The sequence below is a fragment of the Bidens hawaiensis genome, unplaced genomic scaffold, assembly GCF_021521415.1.
Source record: "Bidens hawaiensis isolate Kalapana, Puna unplaced genomic scaffold, B.hawaiensis_p1.1 tig00004357_1, whole genome shotgun sequence".
NCBI classification, from domain to species: domain Eukaryota; kingdom Viridiplantae; phylum Streptophyta; class Magnoliopsida; order Asterales; family Asteraceae; genus Bidens; species Bidens hawaiensis.
In genome coordinates, this window is record NW_027491262.1 from 50,858 (window position 1) to 71,447 (window position 20,590).

The 20,590-nt window shown below is 42.0% G+C and overlaps 1 protein-coding gene and 1 pseudogene across 1 annotated transcript; one reads left to right on the forward strand and one right to left on the reverse strand.

Annotated features, from left to right (window-relative positions):
- Positions 1 to 10,201, reverse strand: part of LOC143626348 (protein STRICTOSIDINE SYNTHASE-LIKE 5-like) — a 36,479-nt pseudogene extending 26,278 nt beyond the window's left edge.
- Positions 10,202 to 18,956: 8,755 nt separating this feature from the next.
- On the forward strand, positions 18,957 to 20,063 carry LOC143626273 (uncharacterized). Its single transcript, XM_077096415.1, has one exon. It carries the CDS (start codon positions 19,098 to 19,100, stop codon positions 20,043 to 20,045), a length of 948 nt encoding a protein of 315 aa, XP_076952530.1. The 5' UTR covers positions 18,957 to 19,097; the 3' UTR covers positions 20,046 to 20,063.
- Positions 20,064 to 20,590: the final 527 nt, after the last annotated feature.

The window sequence follows — 20,590 nt, forward strand, 5'->3', positions numbered from 1 at the left end:
AGAATTGCCGAGGAATTCCTGAACTGCTCAAGTTTGCGATTCAGTTCCACCACTTTTACCTGGTGGTCAGCAATCTGTTTTTCCCGATCAGCAATCAATTTAGTCTTTTCCTCTAAAACTACATAACTAAGATCAATTATTTCGATTTTCTCAGCAAGTTTTGTTTTTAAGCTTTGAATGTCTTTTTCACACGCTTTTATTTTGATTTTATAACTGTTTTCTCTTGCTTTCGTAAAATGGTGATCTTCTTTAATTGTTTTAAAATCAGCATCTAAACGAACGTACTGATCAGTTATCGTTGTAAGTTGCTCAGACAAATTCTCACAACTAGTACAAATATTCTTAGTACTTACCTCGGAGCGATTATCCTTGTCATCTGCCATGAAAGCGGTTTCTTCTTCAGTAGCTTTCTCATTTCCATCAACCTTCTCACATTCTTCAACCTCAGCCTCAGCCATGTTCGCCTGCTCACCAGATTCATTTGAATGCAGGTTCCAGTTGTATTCACCTGCCTCTCTGGTCAACATGGCATTAATCTCTCTATTAACTCCAGAGTGTTGTGTAGGCCGACCTTGTCCACGTTCAACTCTTTCATTTCTGCATTCTTTGGCAAAGTGCCCGTATTGCTGACAATTATAGCACCTTACCTTAGATTTGTCGAATCCAGGCCTACCACCAACAAACTTTCTCCCAGTTTTCTTCATAAACCGTTTTACTCGCCTCACAATCATTGCCATTTGCCATTGCAAATCCATCTCCTCCAGATCATCAGCATCGATCTGGTCATAATCCTCATCCAGAACAGCAGGGTCCACAATCTTCCCCTGGATGTAGTTTTCGTAGGAAGCAATAAATGATGCATAGACTGCAAACTGCTCTTCAGCAGATTTTACACTCATAGGCATCTTGGAATAATTATTGCTTGAGGCATTTGCAGAGAAACCACTTGTGGATGCTTGAGGCTTTGAAGTACTTGATCCTCCAGCAACGAAACAGACATCACCGTTCAAGTTTACAGAAACGTTTCCTTCATGAGAAGAGTCAGAACCTGACTCCCCTTTTGAGTAATAAGCAGCTGATTCAGGCCTCGAACTTGAGCCTGAGTTAACTTTTGCACCATACATACCAGGGTCTTGTATCTGATCTGTTGGTGTTTCTTTTCGAACCATATTAAGCTCATAAGTTCTGAGCTTGTTTACTGCCGTTTCCAAATCATAATTAGGAAAGTCTCTGTCTTCCCTCATAAGAACGGTGTACATTTCCCACTTCGGTGGGAGAGCATCGAGAAGTTTTTCAACGATCTCTTCTTCTCGGTAAGCAATCGAATAATTGTTAAGCTCTGTCATTAGATGATAGTATCTGGTGATAATATCATCCAGTGATTCGTTCTTCAAATATTTGAAAACGGAGAACTGGGTCTTTAAAAGTTTGATCTTTGATGCACGGATACCCACGTTCCCCTCGAATCTATTTTCAAGAGCATCCCAAAGCTCTCTCGCAGAAGTGTACTTTCGGAACGTATGGAGAACCTCTTGAGGAAGTGCCATTGTTATAGCAGCATGGGCCTTGCTCTCGGCCTCATACATTTTCTTTTCTTCGTCCTCCATTTTGCTATACTTCTTAACCACATCACGACCTTCGTATTGCATAGTTGGAGGGATATATCCATCCTGGATGCACACCCACATTTTTGCATCCTGATATTTAATGTATTGGATGAATCTGTCCTTCCATGCCACGAAGTCAGTTCCTTTCATCAACCTCGGGGCCTTAGTGGCTGACCCCGCTTCTACTTCCATTTTGACTAAATCGGAGATGTTAATTGACGACATCTTTGCGAAAACCCGAAAACCCGAAAATTAAAAAAAAAATCTTCCAAACAGTACAGTAGGCGAAGTTAAGAATAACTTCGCTTGAAAGTTAACTTCGCTGGAAAGTGTAACTTCGCTGGGCCTTAAATTCGCTTGACTGGGCGAAGTTAAGAATAACTTCGCTTAGGATGAGCGAACTTAGGAGGTAAGCGAACTTGGGAGGTAAGCGAAGTTGAGGATAACTTCGCTTAGGCGAACTTAGGAGGTAGGCGAAGTTGTGGTTAACTTCGCTTAATCCTTATATCTTCGCCGAAACCCTACTTCCAGTGACGGCAACTTCGCCTGAAGAACGGTAACTTCGCCCGATGAACAAGGAAACTGTTCAGATCTGATTTCGTCAATCTAGCAGTTTCCGATCGATGTTATGGCTTGCAAATGACTGTCAAACACGAGTAAAACACAATCCCAATAAAAACACGTCCCGCGAATAGGTCAAACGAGACGTTTTCTACACCCGCGTGAAATCCCGAACCTCACAATCGAGCCGATGGCTCTGATACCAATTGTAGGTTCCTGGACGGATCGTACATGGGATGTCGCTATCTGCGCAGGTGCGGAATCCCTGCGTAGGTAGATACGAGTGCAGAATATGTATAAATCAAACACACGAGCAATGAACGAACACGTTATATTGATAACCGTACCCGTGACTCGAGGTCACTATTACAGACTCTAAAACACGTGAAATGATCTCACCCTGAAACTCACTCGAAACGGCTAACCCTAAGTCTCTCACTAAACTGTTACGGTGAACAGTTTAAATAAGCACGACAACTTCGCCTCAGGCGAAGTTGTCTATAACTTCGCTTGTTCAACAAGTTCGCCTGAGCGAACTTGTTGACAACTTCGCTTGTTTGACAAGTTCGCCTAAGCGAACTTGTTGACAACTTCGCACATACAAAAACATAAACATAATCATAAACATAATTACATTACAGACTCGATTACAAATGCTAGACTATGAACTACTGACACACATGTACCAACAAAGAGTTGCTCAGTGATACCTCCGATTGCCAGAGACTCCTGATTGAAACGAGTTATGTAGTCTTCAATCATTTCATCATACTTGCGCACGCAGTGCATGATGTCGTCAGGGTCGCACGTGTGTCTGCGCTGCTGTACGAAGTGGGCTTGGAATTTTTCCAACAGTTCCTCGAACCCATCGATTTGCCCAGTCGGCAAGCTCTTGAACCAGACACGCGCCGCGCCCGTGAGGCAGCGAGCAAACATGTGACACCATGTTGGCATCGTCCAGCTTTCTAGGTTTCCAGTGTTGTAAAAACCTTGTAAGAAATCGTCTGGATCTGTTGTGCCGTCATATTTGCCCAAACCACTTGGCATCTTCGTTTTGTGCTGAATAGGGGCCTTCGCGATGCGCTCGGTGAACTTTGAATGTTTCACCAAGATGGCTGGTCTGTACGGTGTGGTTACGTCCACTTGCCCTCTAACTGGTGGGCTGTACGGTATGTGCAGATCCAGATCGGCTTTGGCTCCAGGCGCCATGTTTACGTGCGCGCGGAGCTGTGAGCCTCCTGTATGAGTATCTCGCGTCTTCCTCATGCTGTGCACTTCTTCATCACTGAACTCAGTGTGTGCAGTGTGAACAGAGCGACCATCTTCCGGCTCGCGCGCCCTTTTTGTTCCATGAACGTTTTGCTTGTCAAACGCTAGCCGTTGTGTTAAGTCGGCTGAATTTTTGTGTTTGACCATCTCATTGTACTTGTCCATTAGACGTCGTTGCTCGTTTATGAGCCATTCTTTGGGTCACTGGTTTCATCTTCTGGACCCATAGGTCCTTTTTGTTTCGCGCCGGCAAGATTTTGTAACGTGAGATCGTCTGGAGAAGTTTCAGTCTGGCCATGAGGAGTTGTGATGAAGGGACGGTTACTGGTGGCGCGCGTAGAATCACGCGGCACCCTCAGAAACTGCTGTCCCTCATTAACATCCTCACGTTCAATATCCTCCAGAACTTGATCAACGTTACGAACGCCAGAAACCATGGTGAAAATTTGTTTTTGTAGAGATCTGAAGAGATCTTTTTGCCGTTGTAACAGTGGATGGCGCCAATGAAGAGACGTGGATCGACTCACTGGTAGACGATCTACTTTCCTCGGGTGTGATTACGCTATTTCACCGATGGTTCTCTTGGATCTGGACTCTTCCACCTACAAAATGAACAGCACCGTAAACTTACCCCTCAGAAAGGGACAGAGGGGTCCTCTTTGGGGTAACCCTCCGGTGTGAGAATAAGTATTTGTAGGAGAAGATAATGATATGAGAGTAAGGAAATGGAATGTATTGCTTAATAGCTGAATACTCTGTAATTGTGTGTAATTGGATGATATTGTGTGTCTCTCCTTGTGGAGTTGATGCTGTATTTATAGTGCTAGGGTTTCCCATGATTGGGCTCAGACCCAATTAGGGCCTTGTTGGCCTCCTCCAATTGCTTTGCGCCACGTGTCCTCTGGGACACCTGGTGCTTTTTCATTGGTTATAATCACGTGGTAGCACATGGGTTTTGCTGAGTTGTCCACCTTTCATTGGCAGCTGTCAACATCAGCATATTCTTATTCCTTAAAAAGATACCTTCTGGAATGTTGTCTGACGTGCACAATCAAGGTTGCCCTAATCCTGATTTGGATAAGGACAAGGTTGATTACGTGCATGTGTGATACGCGCCTATCCTGAGGATGCGCGAGGTCTTCTCTTTATTCTCACGCGCAGATGTTTCATGCGCAGATGTAATATGCACGAGCATGTGATATGCGCCACGCGCGGATGCGCCACGCGCATATGTGATATGCGTGAGCATATGTGATGCGTGAGCATATGTGATGCGTGAGCATATGTGATGCCTGAGCATATGATGCCTGAGTATATGATGCCTGAGCATGTGATGCATGAGCATATGTGATGCCTGAGCATCTGTGGTGCCTGAGCATATGATGCCTGAGCATGTGATGCATGAGCATATGTGATATGCGTGAGCATATGTGATATGCGCCATGCGCGTAGGTTTTGGCTTTGTGCCTTCATAATGTCTTGATTTAAAGCCTCTTGTCCATATCTTGTGGGTTGACCCGCCTCGCTCGTTGTTGAGGCGGGTACATACCTCTTCAAGAACCATGGAGCAGACGTGGGTTGGTACGAGGTAGTACAAACATGGGTTTCTTGGTTAACTCATCGAAGTGGACAACAAGTAGAGATAGAGATAGAACGACGGAGGAGAGGAGTAGACCCCAACGCCTGGTGGTCGTTTGGTTAATTACCATTGGTGCTGCTGACTTATGGGAGGCCATAATATAGAGATAAGTCACAAGCTTTGTAATACTAATAGAAATAGTAGGTGTGGTATGGTGTCATTTACCTCTTGTCTTGTCTTGTCTTGTCTTGTCTTGTCTTGTCTTGTCTTGTGTACAAGAGACCTAGCTAGCTACATTTATTTATTTGAGTAACGTAAGAGATCAAGAGTTTATTCACTATTTTAACTTTAATTTTATCTCTAGTAAACTACCGTAGCTAATAAACTAATAACTAGTATTTTACTCAGCTCGTTGCGCCGGGCATGTTGGTAAAACTTGGGTGTTGGTAAAACCCAAGCATTGGGGTCTCTGCTTTGAGACGGTAAGTCTACACAAATTCGATTAGTTTTGGTTATCTGCGTTATGGCATTATAACTAAAACGAAAACAATTTAAAAACTAAGGTGGACCAACGGGGTGTCGTCGGTCACTAAAGCTCGGGCTTTGGTAAAAACCCGAGTGTTGTCGATCTCGGGCGATGAGTGTACACAAATTCGGTCGCTCTCAGTCATGTTCGTTACGATACTGGAACTAAAAAAACAAAAATAAAATTGGTATCCTGTCAATTTTCGTTACTGTGCCGATGCTAAAACAAAATGCGGTGATTGCACGCAAACTCGGTCGGTTTTAATTAACGACACAACTATCCGGTCCACGTTAAAGTTAATGTTGAAAGACAAACCATTCTATCATATACAAAAACATAAATAACACAATTAAAAAAATAAAAGAATGGCTTGTTACAACTAGGATTCAAACTTGGGTTGTAAACTAACACAAGGAGTTTCACTTGCCAACACGACCACCCAACCAACACCAACACATGTGCTATTTTTCAAAACCATTAATACATATACAAAAACAAAACAAAAAAAACTACTTTTATGGCACCAAAGTTCTCATTTATACTAATTAGATAATATGCTCGCCAACATTAAATATATGAGGGAAAAAGTTTTGAAGATATATAAATTATGTAGGTTTTCTTTTTCATCCAAATTATCTATAGAGAAGTAAAGTAGAAGGTTGGTGTCGCAAGGTCCTGATTGGGCCAAGTGGCACCACCTTAACGATCCAAACTTTTTATTTTATTTTTTTTTGTTTTATAGGTTAAATGTTATTTCTTTTTGTTTTTTTTTTCTAGATTCGTAACGAGTGTTTTGTTTTTTGTATTACCGAATTTGTGTCGTATCACCGTCACAGCGTCTGGGACTGACAATACTCGGGTTTTACCGACTCACCTTTTTGTCTAGACTCGTAGCAAACGTTTTATTTTTTGTATTACTGAATTTGTGTTGACTCACCACCATAACGCCCAAGACTGATGATAACCGTCGTTTGAGTCATGCAAAAACCTAATTAACCTAAGCAGCTAGGGTAAGTCAGGTATCGTATCCACCAGGAGTATGTGGTTAGTGTGAAGTGAAATCAATTTCTAAACTTATGAAGTAATTCAATTAAAGTGCTGATCACACTAGCAATTGGTTTATATGTTGTAACAAGCAAGCAAGTAATCACGTGTTCAATCAATTAACAAAGACAAATCACACCCGGGAATCCAAGTAATTAACCTAACAACAAACTCATGCAATTTAACAGATTAACAATCACTGATTAACACCGATTGACTAACTAGACAAACCTTAGGCATCAACGCTTACTAACACACGGCACTGGTTATCAAACAGTCCCTGCCAGTGTGACTCAACTAAGGGAAAGCGTATGCTTCATCACATTCAACTAGTCAAAACAATCCTATAAGCAATTATCATAGCAACTGGCACAATAATCGCTCTGATAGAAATAAACCTAAACCGACTGAGTGCACAATAATACTAGACATCAATACTCATAGATTAAACAAAGATCATTACAATCAATTCATTCTAAATACATGAGAAAAACTGAAATATACAATACTCTACATCCCGGGTATGACTCGAAGAAACTAGCCGCGCATCGGCATCTCTCGGGCCACGGTTATGATCTGGTAGGCCATGTAGGACACTTAGAGATGATTGGGGATGATCGGGACTTGTTCTTCTGCTCTGGAAATCGCCTGGAAGGTGAATAATGGCGTCTACGGTCGTCGAAACGAATATAACATGCAAACCCTAACTTTCCCGTCTGTGCGGACCATCGCGCTACGCGATGGACCAAAAGTCAAAGCATCATTAAATCAAGAGCATCGCGTAGCGCGATGCCCTGCCTCCCACACCGATCGCGCTACGCGATGGGTCACTTCAGTCAGCAAGTCCACATGAGTGCCTCGGTAAGCGTGCTGGACATCCCGGGTCTTCATTCCATGCTCGTACAGGTCCAAATTAAGCGCGTTAAGTACCTGTGACCTGAAACACAATAAACATGTATGAAGTACCATAGTTCCTAAACTAAACGAGTAAAACGGGTAAGTTAACACACATAAATATGTACAAATAAACCGAACATCACATCCCCACACTTATCTTTTGCTTGCCCTCAAGCAAAACTCTAAAGTAAATATTAACCGCCATCATTGGTCAACCAATTATCACCATTAATAAGGTCATACCCAGTTTCCCAGACTGACACTTTCTGGATTGACAACCCACAAATAAAGTTAATGCTACCATAAAACTATTGAATCGCCCAGACAAGTGTACGTTGTTTCCGGTTAAAGCATACATGTTCACACCCCTCACACTATCAACACTCCTCTCGGTTTAATATCTGGACTGACAAAAGATGTGCCAGTATATGTCTCTGCCCTTAATATACCTAATATGAGTTACAACTTAATATGCTTGCAGGTCAGTCTTATCTCCACCCATTAACCACCGGTTGCATAAAGACTCAGACTAGGGTTTTGCTGAGGCTTAGGTTTGGGTGCGGATTAGGCTTATTTAGTGACTCAGATGGATGAAACCCAGTTAAACAAACCAATATACAGACTCACGAATACAAACGAACTAATTACATAATCAACTGCTATTTACAACTGAAATACTAACTGAAACTTATTTTTGTCTTTTTCCTGATTTTTCAAATTTTTTTTTTTTTGCATCAATACTAACTGACATGACTGATAATTACAACTCAGAACTTAACAATTTTACAACTCGTCTGACTAAGTACAACTCGATATATATACAACTCGATAACGAACTGGATTTCATCACACGGGTAAAAATAACATAAAGGCCAAGGCTGAAATGGTGTGTAATGTTCAGTTTAACAAACGAAAAGGAATAAGGTCCAAACGGGCTCCTAGGGGAGAATGTCGGGTAAGGAATTTATTTAGTGAGGAAAATATGTACGGAATGGGTTTTCTAAAGTCCTAATCTCCATACAGGTGGTGGTATAAAGATCTCGAAAAGAATGTGACAAGCAAGTTCTAATTCTGTAAAACATACTGGTTTCCCTCAATAAATGACAAGACATGTTTTATAACTATTATATAATATGTGTATTAAGTATAGGGGCTAATCTCACAATATGTCTGGAAATATGGGCTGCCGATATGAAACATGTATACCCGTCCCCTTGACTCATTATCCCGGCCTAAGCGATTCCATCTTCAAACTTCTCATTTTTAAAAACATTTGTCGGGAAAACTATCGAGAAGCTGAAAAACCAACCATGACCAAAACCCTCTAACTTGGCATTAATAGCAATAAGTGACAGTTAATAACTTAAGTTTCTGAATACTGTTCGAGATACTATCGGGCTAAAAATTTTCAATTGTCCCCCATCCCCATACTTGAGGTTGACATTGTCCTCAATGTTAAAATAATCATAAAACAATTAATAATCATTTGGGGGAAGGGGTTGAACTGACAGTTGTACTACTTAAAAACCTAGGGAATAAATGTGATGAACTACAGCAAATATACAATTACAATTCTAAAAACTAAAATAAAAATAACAAAATAGTTTATGAAACCGAAATCACTTGATAATAAAGACAATGCAATGCGAAACTCGGCCCACAACTCTCAACACACTCGTGACACATGTCTCCATCACTAACCAATTCTATTTAACCAAATCTGCACAACTCTCGAGACATGTATAAGCAACCACTCACAAGTATAAGACTTAGGTCTTACGAGAGTTAAAATTATTATTATATTATAAAATCATTATTGAGCCAAGTTAGTCACTTTCATAAAAAATTTTGTTAATTATTTAAAAATAATAAAAGACCTAACTCACTTTCGTAGGAATCACGATTGCATTTAGCGTATGCAACAAGCCCTTTAAACCCCCCGGTAGCCCGGGTGGACGAGTGAGGTCTCGTGAGGGTTTATAGTGAACACACCCACAAAGTTCCAAAGCAACACAGACAAACATACAAAGATATACAAATATACAAATCACATACAGCAGACAAACATCACAAGATATATACAAATGTTACCCAACCGGTTACCCATACATGTTTCCCAAATATAATTTAATAAAATATACAGACCATATAGATGGAAACAAAAAACATAGAAAACAAACAAAAACGGCAACCGGCGTCTGCTGCCAACTAATCTCCTCCCGCGGGGTTAGGCTGATCAGCTGCCTGACCCGACCTCGACACCTCCGCCTGATCTCCAGCCTGCTGATGTGTCTGTAAAGATGCTGGGATCGGTACCTACAGATGAGTGAATAGTATGCGGAAATACTCGTCCTGGCGGGCCATGTGGGCCCGCATCTCCATCTGCTGCTGATGTATACTCTCTAGTGTGACTGGCGGCTGTGGTGGCTGGCGTAGAGGGTGCTTCTGCTAAGGTCTCATGATATGGGGGACATGGATGGGCTGTCGGTGAGTCGGAATACCCATCTGAATCACGACAGCCGCGTCTGTCCCCGGAGGTGGTGGTGCCTGAGGACCTTGTCGGACCGGTACGAGCGTAGGTGGATCATGAAGCTCACACGCCCGGAGGGCGTCCTCCAAATCATATGGGGCCGTAGCAGGCCCTCGGGTAAAATAATCAATCGAATAACGGTCAAATACCCCGAGGCGCTCTGCTAGGCGAGTAATATATGGCCCCATAGCCAGCTGGGCTGACCGGCCCTACCAACTACGGCTCCGGGAGAACGACGCGAGAAGCAGCGTTGCTATATTGGCCTCCCGGCCCGTGATCATCAATAGCAGTGCAAAAAGATCAATGTTGCTGCACTTATCGTGGCCCGAATGACGACCCACGATAGAGCAAGCAACTATGCAGTGAAGGTAACGGTGGATGGGGTCCCGAATGGATGACTCGACCACGGTGCTCGATTGGGCCCCGTCCGTTATCGTGGCCCAAAACTGGCCCAACTGGGCCTCGGTCAGTCAAAACTCCCGGTCAGTCTGCAACCGAAGAGTATAACCCCGGACGCTCATAAGAAACGCCAGGGTCAGCACCTCCTCTACGGTGTAGTAGCCAATGGCGAGGGCAAACTGAGGAACCGACATCTTAAATGTCTGCCATCCCAAGGCAAATGATACCGCATGTGACTCGGAGAAATCGGCGGGTACGTGTCTGAAAGTAGAAAAGAACTCACGTGTGAGCTCGACGTACTGTGCTGAGTCACAAGTGAGGACCTGGACCCACCGATCACTTAACATGGCCCGGACGGCCTCCTCACGGCCCACTGCAGCAAGCAGGGGCCAGTCGATCGTCCGGTGTCGGAAGAGCTGCATCGCCGCGAAGCGACAATACGCGGTCTGCTCCTCCGACAACGGAGCGAATCGCAGAATGATGTGAGGGAAAAGGCGGCCGTCCCCCACGATCGCCTCCTGATCCGTATCAGAAGTGATCGGGATCTCGTCCCCATCGTACCTGATGACCCGTGGTGGGCGCACCACGGGCTGCGGGGGCTCTGGTGTACCTCTCGGCCTGGCTATGGGACCACGTCGTCTCGCGCCTGCTGATCTCTAGCGCTTGCGCCCGGCGGTGCCAGAAGAGGGTCCTAGAACATCTGACATACTGCATGACAGAGATAAAAATCAATATAAGATACGAAAAACAAAAAAAATCGGGGTGCCCTATATACAGATAAGCTAAACCAGGTGTCTCCGCCCGAATGGAGATTGAGTAAAGGCGGATAACCTAAAGACGATTAACACTCAAAAATCCCGAAACACGCAACACACGACTCGACTCGAACAAAACTGACTCAAATGACATGAAAACAGACACACTGACTAATGTCTCAAAAAACGTGCAACACGACAAACATAATCGGGATTCACAGAATTGGTTGAATCGGGTCTCGAGATCCATTTATGGTATTATAATATTATATTAATAATAAAATATATGTAAATTATTACAATATTAAGTTTAATGATATTATTATTAGTAATAAAATTTTATAAAATTATTAATATTATAATAGTAAATTAACATATTATTAGTAGTATTAATTAAATTTTATTAATTAAAAGTTTTATAATTGGTTATTAGAAAAATTATTATATTAAAAATTGTTATACTTTTTAAAATTTTAGTATTATTATTATTAATTAAAACAAAGTATGTGATATTATATATATTAAAATATTAGATTTGAGTTTTTATAGTCTTTATATTAAAGTAATATTATAATATTAATGTATATTAAAATAATATTAAAATTTTTAAATTTTTATTATTCTTTATTTATTTTACTTTTATTATTATTATTATCAATTTTTGAATTAAGGAATTCGACTCGGTACCCGAACATTTAAACATAACCCGAGCCAAACTCCAATCCCGCCAACACTCAAAATTACCAAAAACTCGGCAACACAAATCCAAAAACATCACAACCAATTTCTCGAGCAAAACCCCTTAACAAATCAAACTCAACCATACTCGCTAACAATTTAAACATAAATACGGTTCAAGAGAACCACAAATTATCAATAAACCACACTCGACGGAAATGACTAACACATTGCTAACGATTTAATCAAATACACAAGTTGAGTACACGATAGCCAAAGTAACAAACCGACACAACTAGAATTCCGACAACACAAAATAATAACAAAGTAATTAGCAAACCTCGATGTCGGAAAACAGTGAGATGAATGTCGGACGATAGACGGTGACGGAGATGTTAAGTGGTAGCAGTGATGGACGGTGAGAGTGGTGGTGGTGGCGCACAGTGGCGGTAGGTGATTGGTGGTGATGATGAATGGTGGTAGTGGAAGCTATTATGGTGATTGTGGTGGTGGTTGTCCGGAGAGAGAGACGAGGAGAGAGAGAGAGAGAGAGAGAGGAGGTGGCGATGAAGCGGTGATGGCGGTATGGTGGCCGGCGGTGGTTGGAGTGAGAGAGAGGGAAGGCGGAGGAAGTGAAGGGACGGTGGTGGAGGTGGTTTATATATATATAAATACATTATATTATTATTATTTTCGGATTATCCATGGCCCATCGCGTAGCACGATGAGTCATGGTGATAAGGATCACGCTACGCGACCCAAAATAATCAAATTAGGGTTTAGGGTCCATCGCGTAGCGCGATGGTCTCTAATCTGGCGTCATCGCGCTACGCGATGACGTCAGATGTCTAGGATGCCAAGGTAACCATCGCGTAGTGCGATGGTTAACCTTCAAGGGCCATCGCGCTACGCGATGGTCCCCTGGGAACAGAAAGTTTTATCAAATTTTGCGTCTGGCATTTTACGACCCAGTCACTTTTCGACATCCCGATATCACCCTGAACACTCTTCCGAAGTCGAAATTTGCAATACTTATCTGGAAAGCCATGAAATTAACCAATTACTTACCGAACCTCCAAGACGCACACTGCATCAAAAGCCTCCCCACACTTGAGATATGCTGCACAGAACTCGAGACCAAAGTCTAATAACGACACAACGAAAAGAAAATAAAATGGAACACACTTACAAACCCCGGGTTGCATCCCGGTCAGCGCGGAATTGTGTATCTACAGCTCAACAATGCCTCGAATGCCTCAAGTATTTTCATAAGCCGATGAGGTCACCATGGAACTCACAATTCCTTTTCTCTCCTTCCCATCCTTGCTGTCGGTTTCTCACAATCTTTCATCTTAATGACTCTCTCATTCCATCCTTTTCTCTTCATGCTACTTTTCAGCTCGTTCTTGTCAGTTACAAAACATCCCTCTCTTGTATGATTTGTGCATGATGGTACACACTTGTCAACAAGAGGGTTAGTAACATTTTCAAACAATAATAACCGCTTAACACGGTTCCCGCACTTAATGCCCAAAAATCCCTCAGCACAATCAATTACCGCATGTGCTGTTGCAAGGAATGGCCTACCTAGTATGACTTCAGATTGTTTAATATTACCCTTAGCATAATCAAGTACAAGGAAGTCAACTGGGTAACTAAATTCATCCACTTGAACCATTACATTAGTGACCATGCCCCGGGCTTGTGTATGAGTTTGATTCGCCAACACCACGGTGGTGTTTGTAACACCCCGACCGATGGCGGATTATACATCGGGGCGCTACGAATTGTTTCATTACTCGTGACACTATTTGGGTGTCAATATTTAATAAATACATTTCATTGCGCATGCGCATAACACACCATAAAGTAACATAAATCACATATCATAACTCATAATATTCAAATACATAAATTTGTCTTGTTATATTTTAAACTAGTTCCAAAGTAAAAGAAAACATCCTACGTGTCCTCGAGTTTCCAAAAGCAGCTACAGCAAACCTGAACATGTGTTAAAATAAAACGTCAACACTTGCGTGTCGGTGAGAAATCAAGTTTAATAGATATAAATAGATAATAACAAAGCACTGCGCGCAACATGTGTATAACTGGTGTTCAACATAGTGTGTAAACAGATTGTGATCAAGCCTAAATAGATCATAGCTCATAGTTCATAACGTGCTCCAAATCGAGCAAAAACAAATAATCATTCGTGTATGTGCAAACAAATCAAGAAAATCGTAACGATAGGTCTCCCGTGTTTATCTAATGGATCCATGAAAACTTCGGAATAGGCCGATCAAAGCGGTTAATGATCAACACATACAAATATACAACACTAGTAAACGTCCATAACACATGGGTTTTGCGCACATAATTTCATAAACAAGTTTAAGACTCAAGTTGTACGAACACATGAACATCCCAAAACGTTAAAAATAAAAGGGGATTAGGTACGAGATTACTCACTTGTAAAAGGTGCGTTGAAAGATAATGCAAGAACCAACTTTTAAACAAGCGAAAGTTAACCTATAAATAAGAGGTTATTGGTTTAACGATTGGTTTTTATGTCTTGAATATATGTAAGTCACTTAAACAAATTATTAAAAAAATTATATATTATATATTTACCGAGATTTCTGGGCAGAAAAGAAGAGAAGACGGATTGCAAAGAGGGGAGTTGGAGGCGTCGCTGAGGATCTTCGGCTGAGAGTAAGGGAGAAAGATTTTAAGTGTTTAAGTGTAGTGTTTAATTATTCAAGAAATTAGTTTTATTTATAGGAAAACCCTAGGGAACACATCCCTGGAATTGGGGAAAAAGATCTTATCAAATCAAAGCAAAAGATATCAAAAGCAAAAGATATGGTGGCAGCTGCAGGGGATGGGGAAGGCTGACAGGTTACTGTTCATAGCATGGGAGGGGTCAGTCAAAGTACTGTTCAAGACATGGAAAAGAAGATTTTAAAAGATTATGCCAGTTACTTTTTCTAACAACCAAGAGGGTTGGTAAGCAAGCTGCGCCGAAAGTGACTTTTCGGACAGATGTCAGATCTGGCCTACTGTGCCCATACCTTGGCAGGTATAGCACAGAAGATAAGATATTTCAAAAGCATACAGGCTGGCTTAAACTGGAGAAAAGACTTAAGTGTCTAGCGCGAGAAGGCTTGAGTGCGCGAGGGAGAAGGCAGACAGAACAATCCTTAGCGCACCGCGGGAAGAACTACAATCCTTTGCGCGCCGCGGGAAGAACTACAATCCTTTGCGCGCCGCGGGAACAGTTCGCCTCGCGAATCGCAGGAACAGCTGGTCTTCACGCAGGCTTCCTTGTAAAGAGTCTGGCGCGTGGAGCTGCGCAGACATCCTTAGGCGGGAAGAACCAAATGACAAGCAAAGAGTTAAGAGAAAAAGGGGGTTCAAGGCTTAAGGGTTAAGCAGAAGGGCGGGACGGCGACAAGAGAGAAAAAGGGGCGGGACGGCGGAAAGGAATTATTATTATTATTATTATATATATTTTATAAAGATTATAAACAAATTTTAAATCTTAAAATCGGATCCGAAAACGGGTACCTGGGTCGGGTCGGATTTGGGCAGTTGCCACAGTGTTTACACTTTCTAACGTGCCAAACTCATACTGATCATATAAACTGCCGGGCATGACACTAACACAAGTTCCAAGATCTAGAAGTGCCCGATCAGTTTTAAAATCACCAATTTGAATTGATAAAAATGGCACTCCCGGGTCTTGGAGTTTACTTGAAGTGGTATTATCCTCCACCTCCTCATTTCCCGTATTAGTCAATTTGACATTTAAACATTTTTCACAAGTGCAGTTTTCACAAAAAATTAATTCATCTGTTTTTAATTTCACTTCATTTTGGAAAACCATTTCATTTTGACCAACACATTCATTCTCATTACTAACATCATTCACCACTGCTTCAACAAACTGCGGTGGCGACTTAACTTCAACACAAGTAATTTCAAAATGAGGTAAAAGACTTACCGCGTTGATGTGCACATTATTTCCTTTCTTAGAGCTTGAGCTAGCATGTTGCGGGTTTACTGTGGTATCTCTTGGTAGTTGACCCGCGTTCTTCTGAAATCTTGCCACGTCTGCTGCGAGCTGACCAATCTGTTTTGACATCGCTTCTGCTGACTTGTCTCTCAACTCGAACTGTCTCTGCGTTTCCTTCTGATTATCAGTCACGAGCTTCAACAACGCATCGAGTTTTGAATGAATTGACTCATCTGAATTTCCTGAACTACCCTTCTGTTGGTCCTGATTCTGATTACCCGACCAACTGTTACCCCGGTAACCATCTCTGTTATACCCCCGACTGTTATACTGACTGTTCGAACCACCCTGACGGTAGCTGTTCTGTTGTCGGTTATGACTGGACCCCTGAAAGTTCGGGTTCGACTGATTCGACGCGTTCCCGTATTTGAAATTCGGGTGATTCCTTAGGCCCGAGTGATAAGTATTCGAATTAAACTCTTGGCCCTTGGACTCCCCGTACGCGTAACTGACTTCCTCCTCATCGGTATACTCGTCATCATCAACCCCGGGGCAATCTTCAACCTTATGCCCCAACTCGCCACAATCTGAACAAACCGGGAATTTAACCCCGACTTTACCAACCTCTTTCTTCTTCTCTTTCCGATAACTCGCGAGTTCGCGTTCCAATTCTGCAATTCTGACTGACTCGCTCGAAGCTGATTTAACTGTTCGGGTAACCCTGACTTTTCGTCTTCGTTCAGCTGCTGCTTCTGACTTGGAATCCTCACACATAAACTCAAGGAAATCCCAATCTTCCTCTTCTGTTTGGTTCAACAACATCCCATTACATGACGATTTCAAATACTTTCGGTCCTCGTAAGTCAACCCGTCAACGAAACATTTCACTAACTCCCACAACTCAATCTGGTGGTGCGGGCATTTCCTGATCATCTCCTTATGACGAACAAATGCCTCATGAAATAACTCACCCGGTGACTGTGCAAAATGTCGAATCTCCATCCGGGCTCCGTTATTCTTCGACTGCGAATAATACTCGTTAAGGAAAACCTGCTGCATCTCGGCCCAGCTCTCAATACTGTGCATCGGTAGCGAGTTGAACCAGTGTTTTGCTTTGTCTTTTAATGAAAACTGGAACAACCGCAACCGAACCTCATCCTGATCATAAGTACCATCACCAATAGACCCGCAAATAGCTGAAAAATCTGACAAGTGTGAATACGGGTCTTCTGATCCCAGTCCGTGAAAATGGGGAACTATGTTAATGTAGGACGGATGGGATTTAAATGTCGGTTGTCCCTGAACACGCACCTGTGGGATAATCGGTGATGCACCATCTGAAATAGCCGGTCTGAATCGACTGTTAACACCTTGAACCGGAGGCCTGTAATTCCTTTGTCTAGCCCTCGGTTCCTCAAAACCTCCCCGATTAACCTGAATCGGCTGTCTTTGTTCCTCCCGATACCTGCCTATACCACCTCGATCAAGATTTATGTTCCTCCACCTGTTACCTCTCACCCTAACCGGTTCATCAACCTCTTCAACACGCAAACCCGCATTTTCATTTCTCGGGCCAAATTCCTCCTCATCTCCCTCTTCTTCATCTTCAGTGTGAATACTAACATGGTCAAACTATTGAATAATCGGCTATTGGTGACGAGGGGTATTGTTCGGGGCTGATGGCCCGGGTCTGTCATGGTCTTAGTTTCTGGAGTGTCGGGCTGAATTTTGGGGTTGTTGATTGGTGTGTATTGGTGGTGGTAGGTCATTATTTGGTGGGTTTGGTTCGGGTTGGAAAACATTAATTTCGGGTGGTGGGTCTTGGTTTTGATTTTGGTTTTGGTTCTGACCTTCCATATCTGGCTGTCTGACCTGAGCTCAGTTCTGCCGAGCTAACCGTTCGATTTCTTGCTCGTAAATCAGCGGAGAATTTCTTCCTTAATAGCGGGTGCGCATAAACCTGTTACCTGCACAAATAACACACCCCGAGTAAAATGGAAAAATTAAACTAAAGTAAAATTAAAAACAAAAACTAAATTAAACTAAGAAATCAATTAACACAAAACACTAAGCGCACTAACTCTCCGGCAACGGCGCCATTTTGATGACCGTCGTTTGAGTCATGCAAAAACCTAATTAACCTAAGCAGCTAGGGTAAGTCAGGTATCGTATCCACCAGGAGTATGTGGTCAGTGTGAAGTGAAATCAATTTCTAAACTTATGAAGTAATTCAATTAAAGTGCTGATCACACTAGCAATTGGTTTATATGTTGTAACAAGCAAGCAAGTAATCACGTGTTCAATCAATTAACAAAGACAAATCACACCCGGGAATCCAGGTAATTAACCTAACAGCAAACTCATGCAACTTAACAAATTAACAATCACTGATTAACACCGATTGACTAACTAGACAAACCTTAGGCATCAACGCTTACTAACACACGACACTGGTTATCAAACAGTCCCTGTCAGTGTGACTCAACTAAGGGAAAGCGTATGCTTCATCACATTCAACTAGTCAAAACAATCCTATAAGCAATTATCATAGCAACTGGCACAATAATCGTTCTGATAGAAATAAACCTAAACCGACTGAGTGCACAATAATACTAGACATCAATACTCATAGATTAGAAGATGTGTCGTTTGAAAAAAATGTGTAATGTTATAGAAAAAATAAGTGTTCTTTTATAAGAAAAGTTTGAAATATGAAGGGTGACATTGCCATTCATGAATCTCATAATAGCATGGGTTTCGTGGATACACCCATGGACATCGGGTGCAACCTTGTATTTCTATTCCGTGTTGTATTTTAAGTTTGTTGTTATTGGGTGGTTCTTGTAAAGCAAAACCCCCAAATCATATCGACTGAAAATGGGAAAGCGACGACCCCCATCATCAGTTCGATCTGTCTTACAATCGGAATCCCATGCCCGGAAACCACCACCACCGCCAATTACCTTCCCTTCCTCCGACCTATCCGCCGCCAAAACCCTATTCGCCTCTTTAACCACCAAACACCACTTCAACTTCAGCACCCGCTTCTGCAACTCCGTCCTCAACTCCTTCGCCTCTGTCTCTTCAAGCCTTCAAGACTCGATCAGTTTCCTCAACCACGTCACCAAAACCCACCCTTCTTTCACCCCTGACCGATCATCCTACCACATACTCTTATCCCACTCCTGCACTAAACCCACTTCGGATCTTTCCAACATTACCCAAACCCTATCCTTAATGGAGTCTAAAGGCTTCCAACCCGATAGCGTCACCACCGACATTGCCATTCGGACTCTCTGCTCCACCGGCCACCAAGATCACGCCGTTCATCTCATCAAGAACCTCTCGCAGGTCCACTTCACCAAACCCGATACCTATACTTTTAATTTCTTGGTTAAAACACTGCTAAAGACTCGAACTTTAACCGGTGCTAGCACGTTTATTAGTGAAATGAAAAACGGGTTTGGTGTGAAGCCTGATTTGGTGACTTATACTATATTGATTGATAATGTTTGTAATGGCAAGAATCTACGTGAGGCGATGCGCCTGCTGGATGTGTTGAAAGAAGAAGGGTTTAAACCTGATTGCTATCTTTATAATACCATTATGAAAGGTTATTGTATGCTGAGTTATGGGGGTGAGGTCTTAAAGGTTTACAAGACAATGATTGAGGAAGAAATCAAACCGGATTTGGTTACTTACAACACTTTGATTTACGGGCTGTCCAAGTCGGGTAAGGCTAAAGAAGCTATGAAGTTTCTTAAGGAGATGGCGAAAACGGGCCATTTTCCCGATGTGGTCACTTACACTTCGTTGATGAACGGGTTGTGTAGAGACGGAAATGCCCTTGGGGCGTTGGAGTTATTAGGGGAAATGGAGAATAAAGGGTGTAACCCGAACGAGTGCACGTATAACACTTTGCTTCACGGGCTGTGTAAGGCGAGACAGTTGGATAAAGCGGTCGAGTTTTATGGTGTGATGAAGGAAGACAATATGAAACTTGAGTCGGGGGCGTATGGGACGTTAGTGAGGGCGCTTTGTAGGAATGGGAAAGTTGCAGAGGCGTATGAGGTGTTTGATTATGCTGTGGAGAGTAAAAGTTTGACAGATGTTGCTGCTTATACGACGTTAGAGAGTACACTTAAGTGGTTGAAGAAAGCTAAAGAGCAAGGTCTTGCTGTTTGATATTTAGGTCAGTGTCTCTCTCTAGCTAATCAAGATTATTTTTGTTGCTTTTTATGTTATTTTTGATCTGTTACTTATAATTACTTAATTTATATAAAAAGAAAGCAATTTTGGTCATCTATAACTTCTATTTGGATTGTTGTTTACTTTGTTACATTGTAAAGTTGCTTAACTGATTCTGGTCAAATAGTAATAGTCACGGACGTGTATTAAACTGTGTGACTTCAAACGGTTCAGCCGTTCAAATTGCAAGGGAGGTAGATTGAATACTTCGATGCGGGTTAGGTTGTGCTGACCCAGACACTTTTGTGCATTTTTATTTAAAATAAGTTATAAATATTAATGCAGTTAAATATGATCATTGATCACTAAAACTACGATATATCCATAATAATATGAAGTTGTTTAGAATACCCTTTGACCGCTTACAAATTGTTCAAAATTTGACCTTTTTTTCCGTGACTGTTTTTAGCTTTATCTGCTCTTTAATTTGTTAATAATGCTAAAGTTTTGTTACCGTTATTTGTAGTTTATTGCATTCATGT